Source organism: Nerophis ophidion, linkage group LG02 (genome assembly GCF_033978795.1).
Source record: "Nerophis ophidion isolate RoL-2023_Sa linkage group LG02, RoL_Noph_v1.0, whole genome shotgun sequence".
Taxonomy (NCBI): domain Eukaryota; kingdom Metazoa; phylum Chordata; class Actinopteri; order Syngnathiformes; family Syngnathidae; genus Nerophis; species Nerophis ophidion.
This window is the reverse complement of record NC_084612.1, coordinates 45,071,198-45,090,209: the sequence shown is the minus strand read 5'-3', so window position 1 is coordinate 45,090,209 and position 19,012 is coordinate 45,071,198. Positions and strand designations below refer to the sequence as shown.

Below are 19,012 nucleotides of genomic sequence, written 5' to 3'. Positions count from 1 at the left end.
AGTCAGACTCCAATCCTTTGCTACTGAATGTAAATATTAGCTTCAAACACAAATACACGATTAAACACATTTTACATTATGCAAGCTGATGCGCCAGCACTTGCATGTTTTGATGCAGCCATCTCCTCCCTGAAGTTCTTAAAATCAGTGTTATTTAGTTGCAACTGTTGCCGCAATGCTTCCATCTCAACTTTTATGTTCTCCACAACACTGTTGTTGTCCCAATGGGTGTTGTCTTCCTGCTTGTCATTCGACTGTTGCCGCAATGTTGCATTCTCCTCTTCCAGCTTCTCCACCCCCGTTTTAATGCTTTGTTGTCTTCACAGAGAATCTTTGTTTCTTCTCTGAACTTTCTAAATTCCATCATGTCATTCTGAGATTATTTTCTATCTTCTATAATCTGTTCTTGGAGATCTGCAACATATTTTTGTACACTGTTGATAATCTGTTCTTGGAAATATACAACATCTTTTTGTACCTTTGATAATCAGTTCCTGGAGATTGTCAACATTTCCAATTTCTTTGGTGGAATATTTAGCTGATGTTTTTACAAGTAAGTGTATTTGTAGCATGTGTATATACCCCACTGCCCTCTGTACTGGGTTCCAACGCTTTTAAAAGAATAATCAGATTTATTGGCCAAGTATGTTTGACACACAAGGAATTTGACTTGGTAGACTGTGCTCTTTGTTAAATGCAAGAAACAGAAAAACGCAACAACTAAGAGAGAGAGCACAGTACCATTACAATGCAGTATTTGTATTGTTTTCTGTTTGTATAATGTTGTGGCGGTCAATAAATATTCACCAAGCACAACTTCCTTGTAAACTATAAACTAAGACAGCGCTAATCCTGGTGTTACAGTGTCTTCACCATGGTAATGTCAAATTGACCACCTTTTGGCAGAACAGCTTTTTTATGGCCTTCATCCTGAGCTTCTGCTTCATCAATGAAACATCAACTATATTGGTGAGATTTTGACGCAAGCGATGTTAAACAACCGCAGCTGGACATAGCAAGGAGCTGGCGCAGCACGTTAGGATAACAAGAATGCTTTAAAGTACCAGTCGAGTGGAAAAACAAGTTGCCTCTATTTGACGCTATTATCATATATATATGATTTAATACACTAAAATACTGATAGTTTGCGAAAAAATAGATATGATTAAAATAGTTTCAATATCGCAAAAATTTCTAAGCCATTTTGACTTGTAGCTGAGATAGGCACCAACAGCCTCAAAGGGAAAAAGCGGTATAAAAATGGATGGATGGATGGATGGAAGCTAGTCCCTTTCCCATCAACAACAATGCAAATTATGCAGACTTTGTGAGGGCGAACGATTACTTTTGGAAAAACTATGATCCAGAACCTTATATTGTGATCCTGAATATAAGGAGGATGATTTACAAGTTTTAGAAGCTCTCCTAAACAAACCTAGCTTTAGTGAAAAACTAAGCATCATGTAGCAGTATTGCTAAGTGCTAAACAAGAAACACAATCAACAAACATACTATAACGATAGCTTACTGTACATTGTCTGCTCTCATTTCGATGGCGACTGATAGGATGTCCATATCTTTCCGTTTAGATAAGTAACTTATAATGATGCACATGAAAGTTTAACAAGGAAATGTTTTCATGCAGACATTGTTTTCGGCTGTGTGTGTATAAATTCAATGTCACAAATGAACAACTTCTAGATTCATGGCTAAATCATCCTATTATCCAGATTAGAGGCATTATTTACATTCTAGAATAATTTTGACGAGCCGAGACACGATGATGCGGGAGCAGCAGGACATTGCTGCCGGCTGACAGTAAAAGCAGTAGAGCGTTACTTAACTGTCTGTATAATTGCGCCGCTAAAAATTTGTTTGTCTGCGTTGAAGCTTATACTATAAACATCACTAATATTTGGTTAATATTCAGGTCATGATTAGTATAAAGAGTATTGTTGGCAGGTTTTGGATGTTATTTAGAGGGTTTTGTGGGTGAAATTGTGAGCCACCATAGAATACGTTGTTGGCAATTTTTTTATGTATTTATTTATTTATGGCTTAGAATGCATTAAAAAAAATGTGTTCATGTCCTATATGGTAATTGTGAATGATACACATTACACATCTCTGGCTAATTTTTGCGTATGACTGATTTAATATGGTCAGAGTGCAAGAGCGTAACTCCGGTGACGTCAATCTCCGGAAATAGCCGCAGGTATTCAGAGCAGAATATTCAAAATGGCTGACTGAATTTATGGCAAACAGTGTTTTTACCTACAGTACTTTGCGGATTGTAAATATGACTGGACATGGTTTAACGGATACAATGATACACAATTAACCATGTAAAGTCAATTTGTTTTTCCACTCTTCTGGTACTTTAAACTATCAGCTATCAACAGCTGTCCGGTCAAAGTGGAGATTTAAGTTTTGATGCTCTTCATTTTTGCCTGGTCGATCTACATTCATATCCTTATGACCCACAAGACAAGATAACGGGTACAAGCGGTTAAAATTACTTTTCTCCGTTAGGTGGCGGGGCTCTTCCTTAGAGATAGGGTGAGAAGCTCTGTCAATCGGGGAGAGCTCAGAGTAAAGCAGATTTTCCTCCACATTGTGAAGAGCCAGATGAGGTATTTAGGGTATCTGGTAAGAATGCCCATTGGACTCCTCCCTATGGAGGTGTTCAGGGTACGTACGGCCGGTAGGAGACCACAGGGAAGATCCAGGACACATTGGGGTGACTGTATCTCTCAGCTGGCCTGGGAAAGCCTTGGGATACCCCGGGAAGAGCTGGACAAAGTGGCTGGAGAGAGGAAAGTCTGGCCTTCCCTGTTTAGGGTGCTGCCCCTGCGACACGATCTCAGATAAGCGATAGGAGATATGTGGATGGATCAATGGATGGTTGAGATTCAAGAATAGTCAAACCGTGTCTTTAATTTATTAATTTATTTTGTTTTTATATGTAATAGCTTCTGTTCTCTCCTGAACAAAACACATGTGTATCTTCTGCAAATAATACTAACTTAAAGTATTTTGTAACTTTACAAATTTACATAGAGATTGAACAATTTTGATCACAGTATTGATCCCTGTGGCAAACCACAGGATATATTTAGCGTTGTACACGTATGTTTGCCTAATTTCATTTATTGCTTTCTAATGTTTAAGTAGCTTCTTACCCAGTTCAAGACCAACCCTTGGATGTTGTCCAGTTCACATTTTGTGATTAAAAACATTATGATTAATTGTGTCAAATGCTTTTAGATAAGGAAGTCTGGGCTGCTCTGCTTAGGCTGTTGCCCCGCGACCCAACTTTGGATAAGCGGAGGAAGATGGATGGATGAAAGGGTGGATGCCTAAGTAAGCTCCATAAACACTGCCACCGAACACTGTTTACCATCATTGGTAATCTCTTCCATTGTTTTGTTTAAAGCCATTGATGTTGAAATATTATCTCTGTATTCATATTTGTTCTCTGCAAGTGTTCTATATTTGTTTATGGATCTGTCTAATCTGTTATTAAACAGTTTTTCAATAATTTTGGAAAATTGTGCAAGTAAAGAAACAGGTTTATAATTCGTACATTGGTGTTTGTCTCCAGTCTTATAAATATACTGTATACGGGTAATTATTTCATGTTTAGAGGGACCTAATACTGTTAATTAATGTTTAGAGGACTTTAATAATGTTAAAAATGTGTTTAGAAGGTTGTTAAGTTTTTTTTAATGCTTTAACTATTAAAGTATTTGATTTATTAATAATAATCCTATTCTGTGGAAATGTGTTTATCGATCATGTCTGGTACTAATAAACCGCCATAAACGAGAGACAACTTGCTTCTTAGACTGCTTTTGTGTATGTGCTTGCGCTCCCTAGTTGGGAAGAGATAGCAGTGACTGACAAAAACCTAAACCAGACCAATTCCCCATAGTGAATTGCAATTTGTATTCAATACAATTAGTAGTTGTGAAAAATATAGACATTTGAAAAATACTTATGGTCACTTAAACCTGTAATGATAATATAAGCAAGCCAATGGCATTCCTGTGTTTTTTTTTTCTATACACAATGTAAGTTATGGCAAGATGCAAAAAGCCCATTGAAGTATCTTGAACATAGACACACATAATTACAAACAATTTTTGGATGAAATGTTGCTCACCTGTCTACTCCTCCTTAGGTAGTCCCACAGCCAGCAGGCCGGCCCTAGACTGAACAACACAGGCTGCAGATTAAGAAAAAAACAGATGCAACAAACCACAATTTCTTTACCTGATCTCTTCCTCAGGAGTATGGAAGTTCCATGTGATTGGTTGGTGGGAAGCGAGCCAGACATCATCATTGCTGGATAGAGAAAAATCTACTTTGATCCTATGGAATGGTTTAAAGTCACTTCCCTGGAACAGAAGCACCAACGAAAGCAAGATTATTTCAAAGAAAAAAGTAACATTGGAATGTACTAAATTTTAACTGAAACACTAGTCAACATATATAATAATAATAATAATAATAATAATGGATTAAAATTGTATAGCACTTTTCTAAACACTCAGAGGGATTTACAGTAATAACTGAGAACCCATCATTCATTCACTTAACTTCCACTATGATGTGGTAAGCTACATTTGTAGCCATAGCTACCTTGGGGTAGACTGACGGAAACGTGGCTGCCAATTTGCAATCACCACCAAACATTTATTCATATTCGGTTACTGGGTAATCATGATTAATCACAAGTGATTGCTCGGTTGGATAATTATAATTTGCTTAAAAAAATACCACAATATTTGTATACAAATGCCATTTTATTGTTAGAATGTTATCCAGGGACGTTTTTTTAAACATATTTTTAATTGAATGTATGTCATATATTTGCACAAAACTTGATAACAGTTTATCCAAAGTTCTTTCAGGCTGTATTTTGAATTGAAATTTACCAGCGAGAACACCAGGTGGATTCCCCTAACTCCTTTCTGTACTGACGTATGCATTGATCTGATCACTGACCATACTGCATTAAGGTAAATGAACATGCACGATCAAAATCAATTGCATGATTAATATATTATGTGCACACTAATAATGCAAAAATATTTTATGATTAATCACATGAGTTAACTCGTTAATGTTGACAGCCCCAATAAAAACCCATACAATCACAGTGGTTCCTCAATTTTTAGTAATGTGTTCCAAAAGTTGCGACAAATGCTGAATCATACAAAAACCAAAGCAACTTTTTCCCATACAAAATATTAGAAATGATTTTGAGCCGTTCCAAGAATATGAAGACAAAACACACTTCATACAGATAAAGCAGTGTTTCCCATAAATTAATTTACTTGTGACGGGCTGCCACAAGTACATTTTGTGCAGCTACAGATATAATTTGCCGTCTTCGCTCATTAATTTTATTGGACTGCGAATGCAGATTGTAGTTACAGCACGAGGCGGCAGTGAGCATTGTAGCTCTTCCCCCAGCCTTTTCTTACAAGGGAAGAAAAAGACATGAGGTAATAGGAATCATAGAAGAAAAAGTGGCGTAAACTTTATCTCGAGACACTTGCAGCTTGTTGAACAGGTTAATAAACTTTTTTGAGACTGTTGGGCTGGACTTGTGTTCATCCAAAACACGAGAACAATAACAATTGGCAGAAGCACTTGGACTTAGACCGGCTGAAAGGCAGTGTTTGGCGGGAATGGCTTCACCTTTGTTCAGCGAGGGCAAATTTAACTGCAGCCTACAAATCAGACACCCACTTGGTGAAACAGCCACCCAGAAACATCTATTTGGGCAACTCATAGAGCTACAAAAGTTAACACTTTCTACTTCTCCACAAAAATTAGACCAACCTGGAAGTAAAAAAAACCCTAGGGATGTAATGGTATCAGAATCTCACGGTATGATATCATATTATTGTGGTATACTGTATGTCTCCCCCCAAAAAAGCTTGGTAAAAATGCCAAAGTTTGTAAAATTAAGTGTCAGGAATGTTTAGGAAAAACATGCCTAATGTAAATGTACACAAAATGTTCTAATCATATTTTTTTTTACTACAAAGAAGTGTTTCTAAGTGCAAATAATTGTACAAGAACATCTACTTTTTCAAGAAAATATTTAAAATAACTTACAGTTGATGTCTTTAAAGTAACAATGTAAACATCCAGTGCAAAAGTGCAAAACAGTAATGTTCACATTAGTGTCTTTTAACTTTTACATTATGGGAAGCAATGTCCAGTAATATTTTTTTCATATCAGTCTGGAAAATGCTGTTTCTCAGAAGAGTAAACAAACAATATAACTTAATAATGTCAATACCTCACAAACTGATGATTGGCTCCGCCGGCTTAGAACACATTTTCTGTGACGGTTATGAGGAGGCAACTACTTTTTCCCTCTCCTTTACGACATCCTGCACACAGACTTTCTACACTTGCGTTATGCAGGCAATTTTTGGCAGATGCAGTTTACTTCCAGATCGACCAATTCAAAAGTGCCATCAAAAAACTACACTGAACAAGTTTTAATTGTATACTGTATCATGTCACGGTATTATTGTGATGATTGTGATACCAAAATACTGTGGTATTTATAATACTGTTACAGTCTTAGTTTCTGTTGTTAATACGTTTTTAAAACATTAGATACGACACTTTTTTGAAAACGTAAACAAAATTGTATCCACATGATGACATCATATATTGGCGCGACCATATGCAAATGTTGTCATATGCACTGCCTGTCTAATGCATTCCTGTGGGAAACACTGTTAAAGGATAGTTTTATATGCAGACAACAAAATAAAGAAATATAAATGATAAATAAAATGCATAAATGGGATTCCTTGTTTGGGCACTTAATTCTGTGAAATGTTACGCATTTGTTTTTTACGTGCAGTGTTTGGACCTACAATATCCAACATGGAATACAAAAACTGGGGAAAGTTTTTTGTCATTTGACATTTTCGTTCAAAACAGAATCCTATGAGAAATAAGGCTTACCTAAATTGAGATACCACTTTCATTAAAGGGGACCTACGATGATGTTTGTCTTTCCTGACCTACACATGTTGTTATAATGGTGGATACTGGTGATGGTAAAAGTGATTGTATTTTACGGATTCGAGTTGCGCCCTGCGATGAGTTGGCGACTTGTCCAGGGTGTACACCGCCTTCCGCCCGATTGTAGCTGAGATAGGCACTAGCGCCCCCCCGCAACCCCAAAGGGAATAAGCGGTAGAAAATGGATGGATGGATGGATTCGAGTTGCACCGCGACTTACTGAAGTGAATCAATTCACTTGATCCAGTTGTCACAAAGCGCTTTACAGACATTTAGTTTCTGCTAAGCCCTCCCCTTTTCTGAACACGCTCATAATGACAAAGTTAGAAAATACTGACGTGACTTATCAAGTTATCCTGTTTTGTATTTGTACGTTTCCTTTTTAAGATATTTAACCACATCTCACACTGCTGCCCAAGTGATTCACTGTTTATACTGTGTGACCAACAAGGCCATTAGCTCCCTGCTGTTATCTAGTGAAAGATTATTTAACTGCATTTAAAGCAGTGGTTCCCAAAGTGGGCGGTGGAAAGATCTGGGGGGGCGGTGAGGAAGAAGGGGGCGGTAGGGGGGCGGCAGTCCGAAGTCGAAGTCAGAAGTTCGAACGTTTGTTTGACGATTTGTACACAACACGTGCAGCAGGACGAGTCAGTGGACGACGCATCAGGGTCCGGTTACCAAACGCCGCTCTGGCCCAGTCAGATCCGACAGCATGGACTACAAAAGCAAAAGCTCAGGTTTGTAATTTCAAGCTTGTAATGATCAAAATTTTATCTTATAATAAAAACCGCATTCTGGTGGTCAACATCATCTTGAGTTCAAGTCAACATGAAATTGGGGACTCGCCAGAACGCGCCGTGTTGTGTTGTGTTGAGCTGGTTAGGGTGGTGCATTCACTGATATATATACATATATTCAAAATGACATTGAGCTAAGGCCAAAGTTCAAAAAGTCATATCAAGATTTTTGGTTACAAAAATAAATCTCTGACTGCTATCAAGTGCTGTGGAACAAGGTCAAGATGTACTTTATTGCCTTCCCAACATCATATTTAGTAGAACGGGGCTTCAGTGCAGTCGCCTTGCTTCTTTCCAAGCAAAGAAACCGACTGAAAATTACTGACCGCGGGGATCTACGACTTCTTCTTAGTGAGTTCCAGCCTGATGTTGAGAAGCTTATGTCCCTGCACCAAGCACATCCATCCCATTAATATTAAGTGTGAGACAATGAAGGTTACTGGTGGAATGTTTATTTACCATTCTATGTTGCTGAAACAGTTAAAACTGCTAAAAAATAAATTGGTTTACTAAATTGGGTTTTATTTGTGAAATACACATTTGTGTTTAACCTTTCTCTTTTCAAATTGCAGGATACCAAATATCAAGAAAGAGGTGTTTGTTTCCATATGTGTCTGTGGGGGTGGGGGCGCTAGGAATTCACTGGGGAGCCAAGGGGGCGCCAGCCTGCAAAAGTTTGGGAACCATTGATTAAAAGGTTCACGTGATCAACAGAAACTGAGCATTTTTTTCAACCATTTAGATGAAATGGCAAAATTCCTACAGTACACCTTAGTATCTCTAATAGCAGACAAGTGTGCTGCAGCACCCTCAAGTTGAAATAATACTAAAATGGTGAACTACATAATTAAACAGAGTAGTATTGCAGTATACTGTATATGTTTGAGCATATAATAATGATAACGAATTAGATTTATATGGAGCTTTTCAAGACACTCAAAGCACTTCACAGTGAAAACTGAGAACCATTATTCATTCATTCATCCTACATTCAAGTGGTGGTTTAGTAATACCTACAGTACAGGTCAAAAGTTTGGACACACCTCCTCATTTAATGGGTTTCTTTATTTTCATGACTATTTACATTGTAAATTGTCACTGAAGAAATCAAAACTATGAATGTACTTAACAAAAATGGTGAAATAACTGAAAACATGCTTTATATTCTAGTTTCTTCAAAATAGCCACCCTTTGTTCAGAGGGTTAAGGTGTCTGCCTCACAATACGAAGGTCCTGCAGTCCTGGGTTCAATCCCAGGCTCAGGATCTTTCTGTGTGGAGTTTGCATGTTCTCCCCGTGAACGCGTGGGTTCCCTCCGGGTACTCCGGCTTCCTCCCACTTCCAAAGACATGCACCTAGGGATAGGTTGATTGGCAACACTAAATTGGCCCTAGTGTGTGAATCTGAGTGTGAATGTTGTCTGTCTATCTGTGTTGGCCCTGTGATGAGGTGGCAACTTGTCCAGGGTGTACCCCGCCTTACGCCCGATTGTAGCTGAGATAGGCGCCAGCGTCCCCCGCAACCTCAAAAGGGAATAAGCGGTAGAAAATGGAAGGATGGATGGATGTTCTAATTACTGTTTTGCACACTCTTGGCATTCTCTCGATGAGCTTCAAGCACACCTGTGATTTGAAAACCATCTCAGGTGACTACTGCTCATCGAGAGAATGCCAAGAGTGTGCAAAAAAGTAATCAGAGCAAAGGGTGGCTATTTTGAAGAAAATAGAATATAAAACATCCATCCATCCATCCATCCATTTCTACCGCTTGTCCCTATTGGGGTCGCGTGGGGTGCTGGAGCCTATTTCAGCTGCATTCGGGCGAGAGGCGGGGTGCACCCTGGACAAGTCGCCACCGCATCATGTTTATGTTAATTTACCTTTTTTTGTTAAGTACATAACTCCACTTGTGTTCATTCATAGTTTTGATGCCTTCAGTGACAACCTGCAATATAAATAGTCATGAAAATAAAGAAAACGCATTGAATGAGGAGAAGATGTGTCCAAAACTTTGGCCTGTACTGTATATACCGTGGTATGTGGTTTTAAACCAGACTTCTTTCTTGCATTTTTCAACTGGAACCTTTATTATTTAAAAAAGTATAATATCTTTTAGTAGTATATCTAATATCTTCATAAAAATATTGTTTTTCCTGTGTGATGTAAACTGAGAGTTAGGAAACAGATTTGCGTTACTGGAAAATCTTGGAGACGAGGACATAGACAAATCATGGGATCGTTTCAAAGAGGCGGTAACTGATACTGCAAAAATCACAATCGGAAAAAAATAAGGCACACAAAGAACAGTTGATGCTGGATGAAACATGGAAAGTCATCGACAAAAGGAAGCAGCAGAAGGAACGGGTCTTTTTCACACAGTGAAAAATGCGAAAGGCTTGATTAAGCATTTAAGAAAAGGTGCAAGAAATACAGGGAGAACTGGTATGAAGGGAATGCCAAACACGCAAAGCAAGCAGCAGCAAAAAACTACACAAGAACAGTATACAGAAGAGTAAAGCAACTTTCAGGAAAAAGAAAGAGTAGAAACTAAAGGGAAAGTTGGAAAAACTCTAGAAACGAAAGAGGAAGAAGCATATTGATGTGAGGAACATGTTACAACTATCCTGAATCAGCCAAATCCAGAAGAGGTACTGGAAATAGTCCTGACAGAGACACAACAACTCAACATAAACTGTGGAGACATAACAGTAAATGAAGTAATACAAGTTTTGACGAAACTTAAAAACTATAAAGCACCAGGCATTGATGAAACATATCCAGAATTGTTTTAAATTATGGAAGAAGGATCCATCCACAAACTCTGTAAACTATGCAACATGGTATGGCGGAAGGAACAGGTTTCAACAGAGTGACCTACTGTTCTCACAATAAAACTACCCAAGAAAGATGACCTAACAAAATGCTCAAATTGGAGGAATTTAACTCTGCTATCTGTGGTTTGGAAGGTAGTTGCAAACATCGCACTGGCAGGCGTAAAGAAAGAAGTCAATGTAAAGTTAAGGGGACAACAATCAGGCTTCAGAGAAGAAAAATCATGCACAGGCGCCATACATTCCCTAAAAGGCATTATTGAAATGTACATTGAATATCAACAGACACTTTCAGTAACGCTTGTTGACAGGCCTTTGACAGTGTAACAGGGAAACGATGTGGAAAATAGTGCAGGGTTTCCTGCAGCGCTTTGTTGTTAATGCGGCCGCCTTATCAACAAAGAGCCACCGCCTAAACTAAAGTCTTAACATGCTGCTCCGCTTAGTTCTGCCTCTGCCTCTGTCAGTACATCTCTACAGCACCAAGCATTGTCTCACCCACAGAACCATCTGATTGGTTACACGCAGAGCAGAAACAGCCTATCAGCAGTGCGTATTCAGAGCGCATGTAACAGCCAATCAGCAGTGCGTATTCAGAGTGCATGGAGTCAGTGCTCAGGCAGGCAGAGAGGAGAGATCATAGACATCTTATAAGAAGACGCAGCATTGGCTGCCGTGGCCCAAGAAATTTGGCCACCATCTTGAAGTGGTGATGAGGAGCCGGCGAGCAGCCTAAACTGACAGATGACAGGTAGAAAACAAAGATGCCAGGTGTTGGTGTTTTCCTGCTCAAATGAGCGGACTGTTGAAAAAAGGAATCGGGGAATTACTTTTCACAAGTAAGATTTAAAATGAATGTACTATTGGTTGTATTTTGTGAAAAGAATATTACAACAGAGTTGAGAAGGAGCAAAGATCTTCAATAGTACTGACATCGGAGCCGGTAGCAAACAAGAGTATGACCATAATAGAATTGCTTGTCAATGAAATTAATTACATTTTAAAATCTCATACTTGAATAACAAAGTTGAAATAAATTATGAAGATAAAGATTGTAAAAGCCAACAGGGGTAAAAGTTAGGACCACAGTCCAGATTGTGTTGGGGGGAGGGAGTTAATATATGTTGGACAATGGCTATACAGCAGGGGTCACCAACCTTTTTGAAACCAAGAGCTACTTCTTGGGTACTGATTAATGCAAAGGGCAACCAGTTTGATACACACTTAGATAAATTGCCAGAAATAGCCAATTTACTCGATTTACTTTTGATAAATAAATCTATATATATATTAAAAGAAGAGGGTATTTCTGTATGTCATTCTGTTGTACATTTTTTTTCTTTTACGGAAGGTTTTTTGTAGAGAATAAATGATGAAAAAAACACATAATTTAACGGTTTAAAAGAGGAGAAAACACGAAAAAAATGAAAATTAAATTTTGAAACATAGTTTATCTTCAATTTCGACTCTTTAAAATTCAACCGAAAAAAAGAAGAGAAATACTAGCTAATTCGAATCTTTTTGAAAAAATTAAAATAATTTATGGAACATCATTGGTCATTTTTCCTGATTAGGATTAATTTAAAAATGTTGATGACATGTTTTAAATAGGTTAAAATCCAATCTGCACAATCATTATTTTTTATAGATTTTCTAGAGCAACAATTTTAAAAGAAATTCAAATGAATTTAAAATAAGATTTAAATTTGATTCTACATATTTTCTAGTTTTTGCCAGAATAATTTTTTTAAACTTTAATCATAAGTTTGAAGAAATATTTCACAAATATTCTTCGTCGAAAAAACAGAAGCTAAAATGAAGAATTAAATTAAAATGTATTTATTATTCTTTACAATAAAAAAGATTATTGAACATTGATTTAAATTGTCAGGAAAGAAGAGGAAGGAATTTAAAAGGTAAAAAGGTACATGTGTTTAATAATCCTATAATATTTTTTAAGGTTGTATTTTTTCTCTAAAATTGTCTTACTGAAAGTTATAAAAAGCAAAGTAAAAAAACTAATGAATTTATTTAAACAAGTGAAGACCAAGTCTTTAAAATATTTTCTTGGATTTTCAAATTCTATTTCAGTTTTGTCTCTCTTAGAATTAAAAATGTCAAGCAAAGCGAGACCAGCTTGCTAGTAAATATATAGAATTTAAAAAATAGAGGCAGCTCACTGGTAAGTGCTGCTATTTGAGCTATTTTTAGAACAGGCCAGCAGGCGACTCATCTGGTCCTTACGGGCGACCTGGTGCCCGTTGGCACCGCGTTGGTGACCTCTGCTATACAGTATTATACAAGTCTAAATCAAGTCTAGCTTTCCAACCCAATTTTGTGTAGCCCACCTTCGTGAAATGTGTGGGACAAAATATGTATATGTGAACATTATCATTTCAGGGAAGAATGTAATACAAAACATCAATACATAGTGTCAAGACAGAATAAACTCTCTGCTGCTGCAGCAACAGAGATACAGTCTATAGGTCCCTAAGATATATAAATATCTAATGTATTCATAAATTGTTTGTATAGGATGTACCCATGTATATATAACCTAATCATATTGTTTCTTCAATTTAAAAATAGCTGACCCTTTTTTCCCCCCTTCTCTGGGATTATATTCCCAGTTTTGATCTTGGACGTCTGGTCACTTATTGCATATAAGAATATTCATTTACTGTTAAGCAAACTATGAATAATAAAACACGCCAAAACATGTGTTCTTTATCATAGCTACTCGTATGACAAAAAAACGCATGAAAATCAGTGGTATTCAGTAAGGTAAAATGAATTAAATGCACTGACAGTTCATTGCTCCTGCCAAATGAATTGCACTGAGTGGAGCAGATCACCACTCCAAGATGGCGGCCCCGCATCTCGTCAGCGCCAGTAGGCAGTAGGGTTCGATGATCTGTCTACTTATGTCTATGGGAGAGATGATGGGGTGAGCAGAAAGGTGTTTAGCAAGTGAACATAATGCAGCGGACTCTCCCCAAATTATAATAAACACCTCACAGTCAACTAATCGTAACATCACTATCAGCCCGTTGATGTTCTAGAAACATAAGCAGCAGCTTAGCCCGCTCGCAGTCCTTGAGGTGAAGGCTAATTAGCTTTTAGCCTAACGTTAGCTCACTGTGCGGTGTGTGCGTGTGTAACAGACAGCAAAGCCCCTGTCTGTCTGAGAGAAAGACAAGCATTATTGACCTACAGTTAACCACTAAGTTACTTCACTTGACCTTTTTCTGTGTTGAATAAGCTGTGTTGAAGCAGCAAAAAACGACATTATGTTAAATGAAGAGTTTCCTGAAGATGTCTCTGATAGTTGATATAATAATGTAACTGCATCATAAAGCCTACATGAATTCCATGGTGTTCAGGGAGGAGTAGCCTCTCCTATTGCTATTTTACTGTTTTTTTAAGCTATAGTTACATTAATCATTAGTAATGTAGCAGCATAGTTTTGAATGGCAGGGTCTCTGCTATCACATGTTAAAAAAATGTAATATTTACATAAGAAAAATCAACTGCAGGATTCCCAAATGCTGTAATAAATTAAGCATGATGAGTTGAACATATGTCAGCATGTGGCCCCACTTTTAACTCTTTTTTTCGAACGCTTATTGCAAACGCTTACTTACAGTAAGTCAATTTGACTTTTTAAGTCATTATTTTGATTTAGTAAGCCATTATTTTGACTTAGTAAATTACTAAATCATAATAATGATGTACTTAGTATCTTAGGTAACTATGACTGTTTTGTTTTTACTTTATGGAAAAAATATTAAGATATATATCTTATATCGCCATTCAGCAAATGGAACGGAAAACACAACCAAAAGTTGTAGACTTCTTCACGCGACGAAGCTTGCCTACTTCACCGCAGTCTGTAGTCTATTGAGCCCCAGGCTATGGTGGCAGCAACGAGGTGGAGACGTGATGGCGACAGGCCGAGTTACACCGATCCTTACACCCACCCACCTCCTTCCCCGGTCCTCTCCCCCCGGAGAGTCACCACCTGAACTAACACATTTTCTGGGGGAAACACTGTAGTGGGATACTATGACATACAGTACCTGACAAAATCATAGTTTTAATGCAGGCCTTCTACGAGAACTGCAAATTATATGTGCAACTGAACAATGAACAAAGGGAGATATTCTGTCATTTTTTTCTGTTCCTCCAGGTGATTGACTTTGGGATGAGAGAACTGGAAAAGGAAAACTTTTTGGTACGGTCTGTTGAGAAAGATCTGTTCGACATTGATTTCGCTGATGACATTGCACTCTTTGAAAAGAATAAACAAAACCTACAGTGATGCAATGACAAAACTAAAGAAGTTATGAGCAAAATTGGCCCAAGATTCAACAAAGTTACATGCAAAGTAATGGATATTGGAAAAGAAGGTACACAAATTAGAATTTATGAAAAAGACATTCAGAAGGTGGAGAAATTCCAGCATTAAGGGAACACCATTAGCAACAATGGTAAAAGTTCAGAAAAACTAAGAACACAGATTGGTAATGCAAACTCAGTATTTGGAAATCTCTATAACCTATAGCAAAGAAAAAATATGAAATTGAAAACAAAGTATATGAAACTGTAGTACTATTTCTGATGCGTGTGAGACATGGCAAATAACTCCAGAAAATAAAGAAGAAAAAAGATGCATTACACCATAAATGCCTGGAGTAAGATACGCTATGAAGTTTATTTTGTTCCATGTTCGACAAAGAAAATAGCGAGGATGTTTTTCTTCCATCCATTTTCTACCGCTTGTCCCGTTCGGGTTTCAAAATAACATTTCAACACAGGCGATGTGTGGAAGAATTAATTGCATCTAAAATGACCACCAAATGATCCAATTGCAAGCCTTATCGGATGTGACTGAAAAACAAAATGTACATTACTAAATGTTTCAAAATATCAACTCGTGTCCTTTTCTCATCACCTTATGACAGGAAAACTTGCTGGCACTCCATTTTGAAAGTCTTTATTTGACAGTGTGTAGATTAACATATTTGGAAAGGAACAAAGTTGCCCAGAACAGCATAATTGTTTTTAACACAGCCAAAATCATGCCAGCAGTTTACTGAAAAACACTACTTTGAAGATTATAGCAGGCCTCACCATCTGCGGCTGACAGGACTCTCCTCTGTAGCAGCGTACATCCTCAAGGTCCAAAGTGGCAGTAATCACTTCCTAAGAGATAAGACAATGGAAACACAATTTGACATGAACATGTTTTTTTGCAAAAAGCAACTTTAATTAATTTTCCAATATATGGCTTTTTGTTGTTAATGTAAGATAATGAAAGATTATTATCACACATCCACATTTCTGTTAATTCAAACCTGGAAGTGAGGACATGGGGACAGAGCTAGTTTTTTATTTACTAAATTACCCAGAAAGGGTAGCGCTGTAGACAAAACCTGGCAGAAATGGACAAGCCATCTGGGTGTACCGTGAGTTTTCCCAACGGACCAATGAATAATGGGCGGATTGATGGACATCAATTTATTTATCTAATGAAAAAAAAAATCCATGTCAACATGTAATTTGTAACGAAATAACACAATAACATTTTTCAGACAATTATCTGTTTCTATTTGTTGTTAGTATCAATATTTTAGGCTTTTTCAGATTACATTATGCCTGATAAATGTATTTGTTGACATTTACAGTATGTTTTGGTATTTATTTCTACAATGTGCCATGCAAAAAAGCAATGTTCCAAAAATGGCCCGTGGGCCACACTTTGACAACCTCTGGTTTGTGTACTGTATTTCAACAACAAATGTTGCCCACAATGGAAGATTTGTTCCAAGCAATGGTTTAACACTTTTGAAGGTTTTGTACACGCAATGCACTCTTCTCCGTCTGCACTCGCTCCTGCAGCAAACACTCACCAACCTTTTCACTTCGAATGTGTGCCTCTTCTGGCAAAGCGTGTGTGAGCATGTGTGTTTTTGTTTTGCAGAAGAGTAACAATGCATGTTGTACACACTTTCATCATGAACTATTGATGAAAGTGGGAACCTGGAAGCAGCAAATAGCCATTTGTGGCGGGTCAAACTTAATTTGTTTTTAAATGTCAAATAAATTTCAAAGTTAAGGTACCCATTAATGTCACACACACACTTTGTGTGGCAGCAGTAAGCAGCAGCGGTGGCCGCGCCCGAGAATCATTTTTGGTGATTTAACCCCCAATTGATGCTGAGTGTCAAGCAGGGAGGTAATGGGTCCTTTTTTTTATAGTCTTTGGTATGTTTAATAAATGAACATATGGGAAACACTGCATCCATTTCCTCCTTTGGCTGTGCGTGCAAGGGAAGTATTGTTTTAGGCATTGTTCATATATTAATAAAAATAAAATTACTGTAGAATTAGTTTTGGCCAATTTACAGTTGTACCTGCTAAACACAGAGAAAACCATCTGATTGGCTTTCCTTTGTAACTCACTGCCAGACCAGATCCTCTCTCATGCACTGTTAAAGAGCTGTGATTGGATATATTCCAAATTTGTTCCACATACTTAAAAGACAAAATAAAATATAATTGGATTTGGTCTATGTTGACATTTTCATCGTGTTTTTATTCGTTTACCAAAATTTCAGTTAGTTTTTTCATTGTCTTAGTCAATGTGCATTTGTTTTGATTAGTCATTGTTTTATTTTACTCAAAGACAAATAGGTTGTTGATGTTGACGATAACTAAGATGAACATATTAGTAAAAAAAATAAACAATGTGGCTGAAAGTTATAGCGTTGTGACATATGTATTGGTTGTGCTTATAATAGTTTACAACACGAGTGTCCAAAATTTTCCACCATTCAGAAGAATTGAAGAGAGTGTGTAAAATGCTGCCAGGGCTTCAACAGGTGCAGCCATCCATTATCTATATTGCATGTCCTCATTATGGTCACAGGAATGCTGGAGCCTATCCCAGCTGGCTTGAAGAGCTAGGCGGAGTACCCTGGATAGGTCGCCAATCGCTGGTTTTAACAGGTACTGTAGCATTTTCACTCTCCACTGATAGTGCCGTCGGAAGTCTCCCAATGTATCTTAAGTTGTAATGGCTCCATGCTCTCGTGTGACACATTATTTGTGTTATTAAACTTAAATCATATAGTAAAGGACATTTTTGTCTTCTATGTTGCATGCACTAATGTTTCTTGGTTTACAGGTCTGCAGCACACATGCACATGTGCAGATTAAAAGACTGTAGTGACTGTAAGGTTTTTCTCTTACCACATCGTTCAAAGAGAATTGTGCTCCATGTGCCACAATGTCCCCGTTGATGGCCACCATGGCACAGCCGTCATAATACAGTCGGTCTCCATCGCATCCCCTCTGATTTGCATACAGGTAAATTCCTCCACTCTACAATAAATCACCAAAACACATTGAAGTACAGTGACATTCATTGTAAAGACACCAACTTTTCTGACAATAGTCCAATCAAAATTTCCTAATATGAATGAACACTTACATACTGTTCTCATGTGATCAGAAACATATTCATCAGAAATGCTTCAATCATAGTTTCCCTGCTTTGACACATTCTCCCCCAAACCATGATCATCTTAAAATATAAGATGAAGGGCCTGTTGTACACTAATCCTGTGTCTCAAATTATTTCCATCAGTGCATTTCAATGCACTGTGTACTTCCTGTAGTTCTGAGCATGTATACTTTAACAGTGTAGTGATGTCTAAAATCAAATACAAACTATTGCAATATGTACCCACTTCTTTCTCTTCTTCTTTCCTTTTTAAAATGGCGAAATTATGCAAGGACCTTATCACCAACATTGGGATTGCCTGATAAAATATATTTGAGTGTTTGCCATGCTTCTTAATTGTACAATCCTTAAAAGTGAATGTAGTTGTGGTTTATTTTGTTTCCCCATCCATTTTCTACCGCTTATCCCTTTTGGGGTAACAGGGGGTGCTAGAGCCTATCTCAGCTGCATTCGGGCGATAGGCAGGGTACACCCCGGACAAGTCCCCACCTCATTGCAGGGCCAACACAAAATAGACAGACAACATTCACACTCACATTCAAACACTAGGGTCAATTTAGTGTTGCCAATCAACCGATCCCCAGGTGCATGTCTTTGAGGTGGGAGGAAGTCGGAGTACCTGGAGGGAACCCACGCAGTCACGGGGAGAACATGAAAACTCCACACAGGAGGACAAACTACTGCTTCGAGAAGCTAGCACGGAGAAGTGGGTGAAACATTGGAGCAGACGGAAGACTATAGAGTGAGGTCAGTGTGACACGAAGCTGCAAATGAAGAATTTGGAGACAAGCTATT

The 19,012-nt window shown here is 37.7% G+C and overlaps 1 protein-coding gene across 2 annotated transcripts in view; it reads right to left on the bottom strand.

The window, feature by feature from the left end:
• nadsyn1 (NAD synthetase 1) overlaps positions 1–19,012 on the bottom strand; it is a 75,710-nt gene that overhangs the window by 20,726 nt on the left and 35,972 nt on the right. For both annotated transcript variants that reach the window (XM_061884564.1, XM_061884556.1), the window contains 4 exons: positions 17,944–18,075; positions 15,823–15,894; positions 4,276–4,400; positions 4,166–4,214 (listed from right to left, as the gene is read on the bottom strand). In XM_061884564.1, coding sequence (XP_061740548.1) covers positions 4,166–4,214; positions 4,276–4,400; positions 15,823–15,894; positions 17,944–18,075 — 378 coding nt within the window. The remainder of the gene's footprint in view (positions 1–4,165; positions 4,215–4,275; positions 4,401–15,822; positions 15,895–17,943; positions 18,076–19,012) is intronic.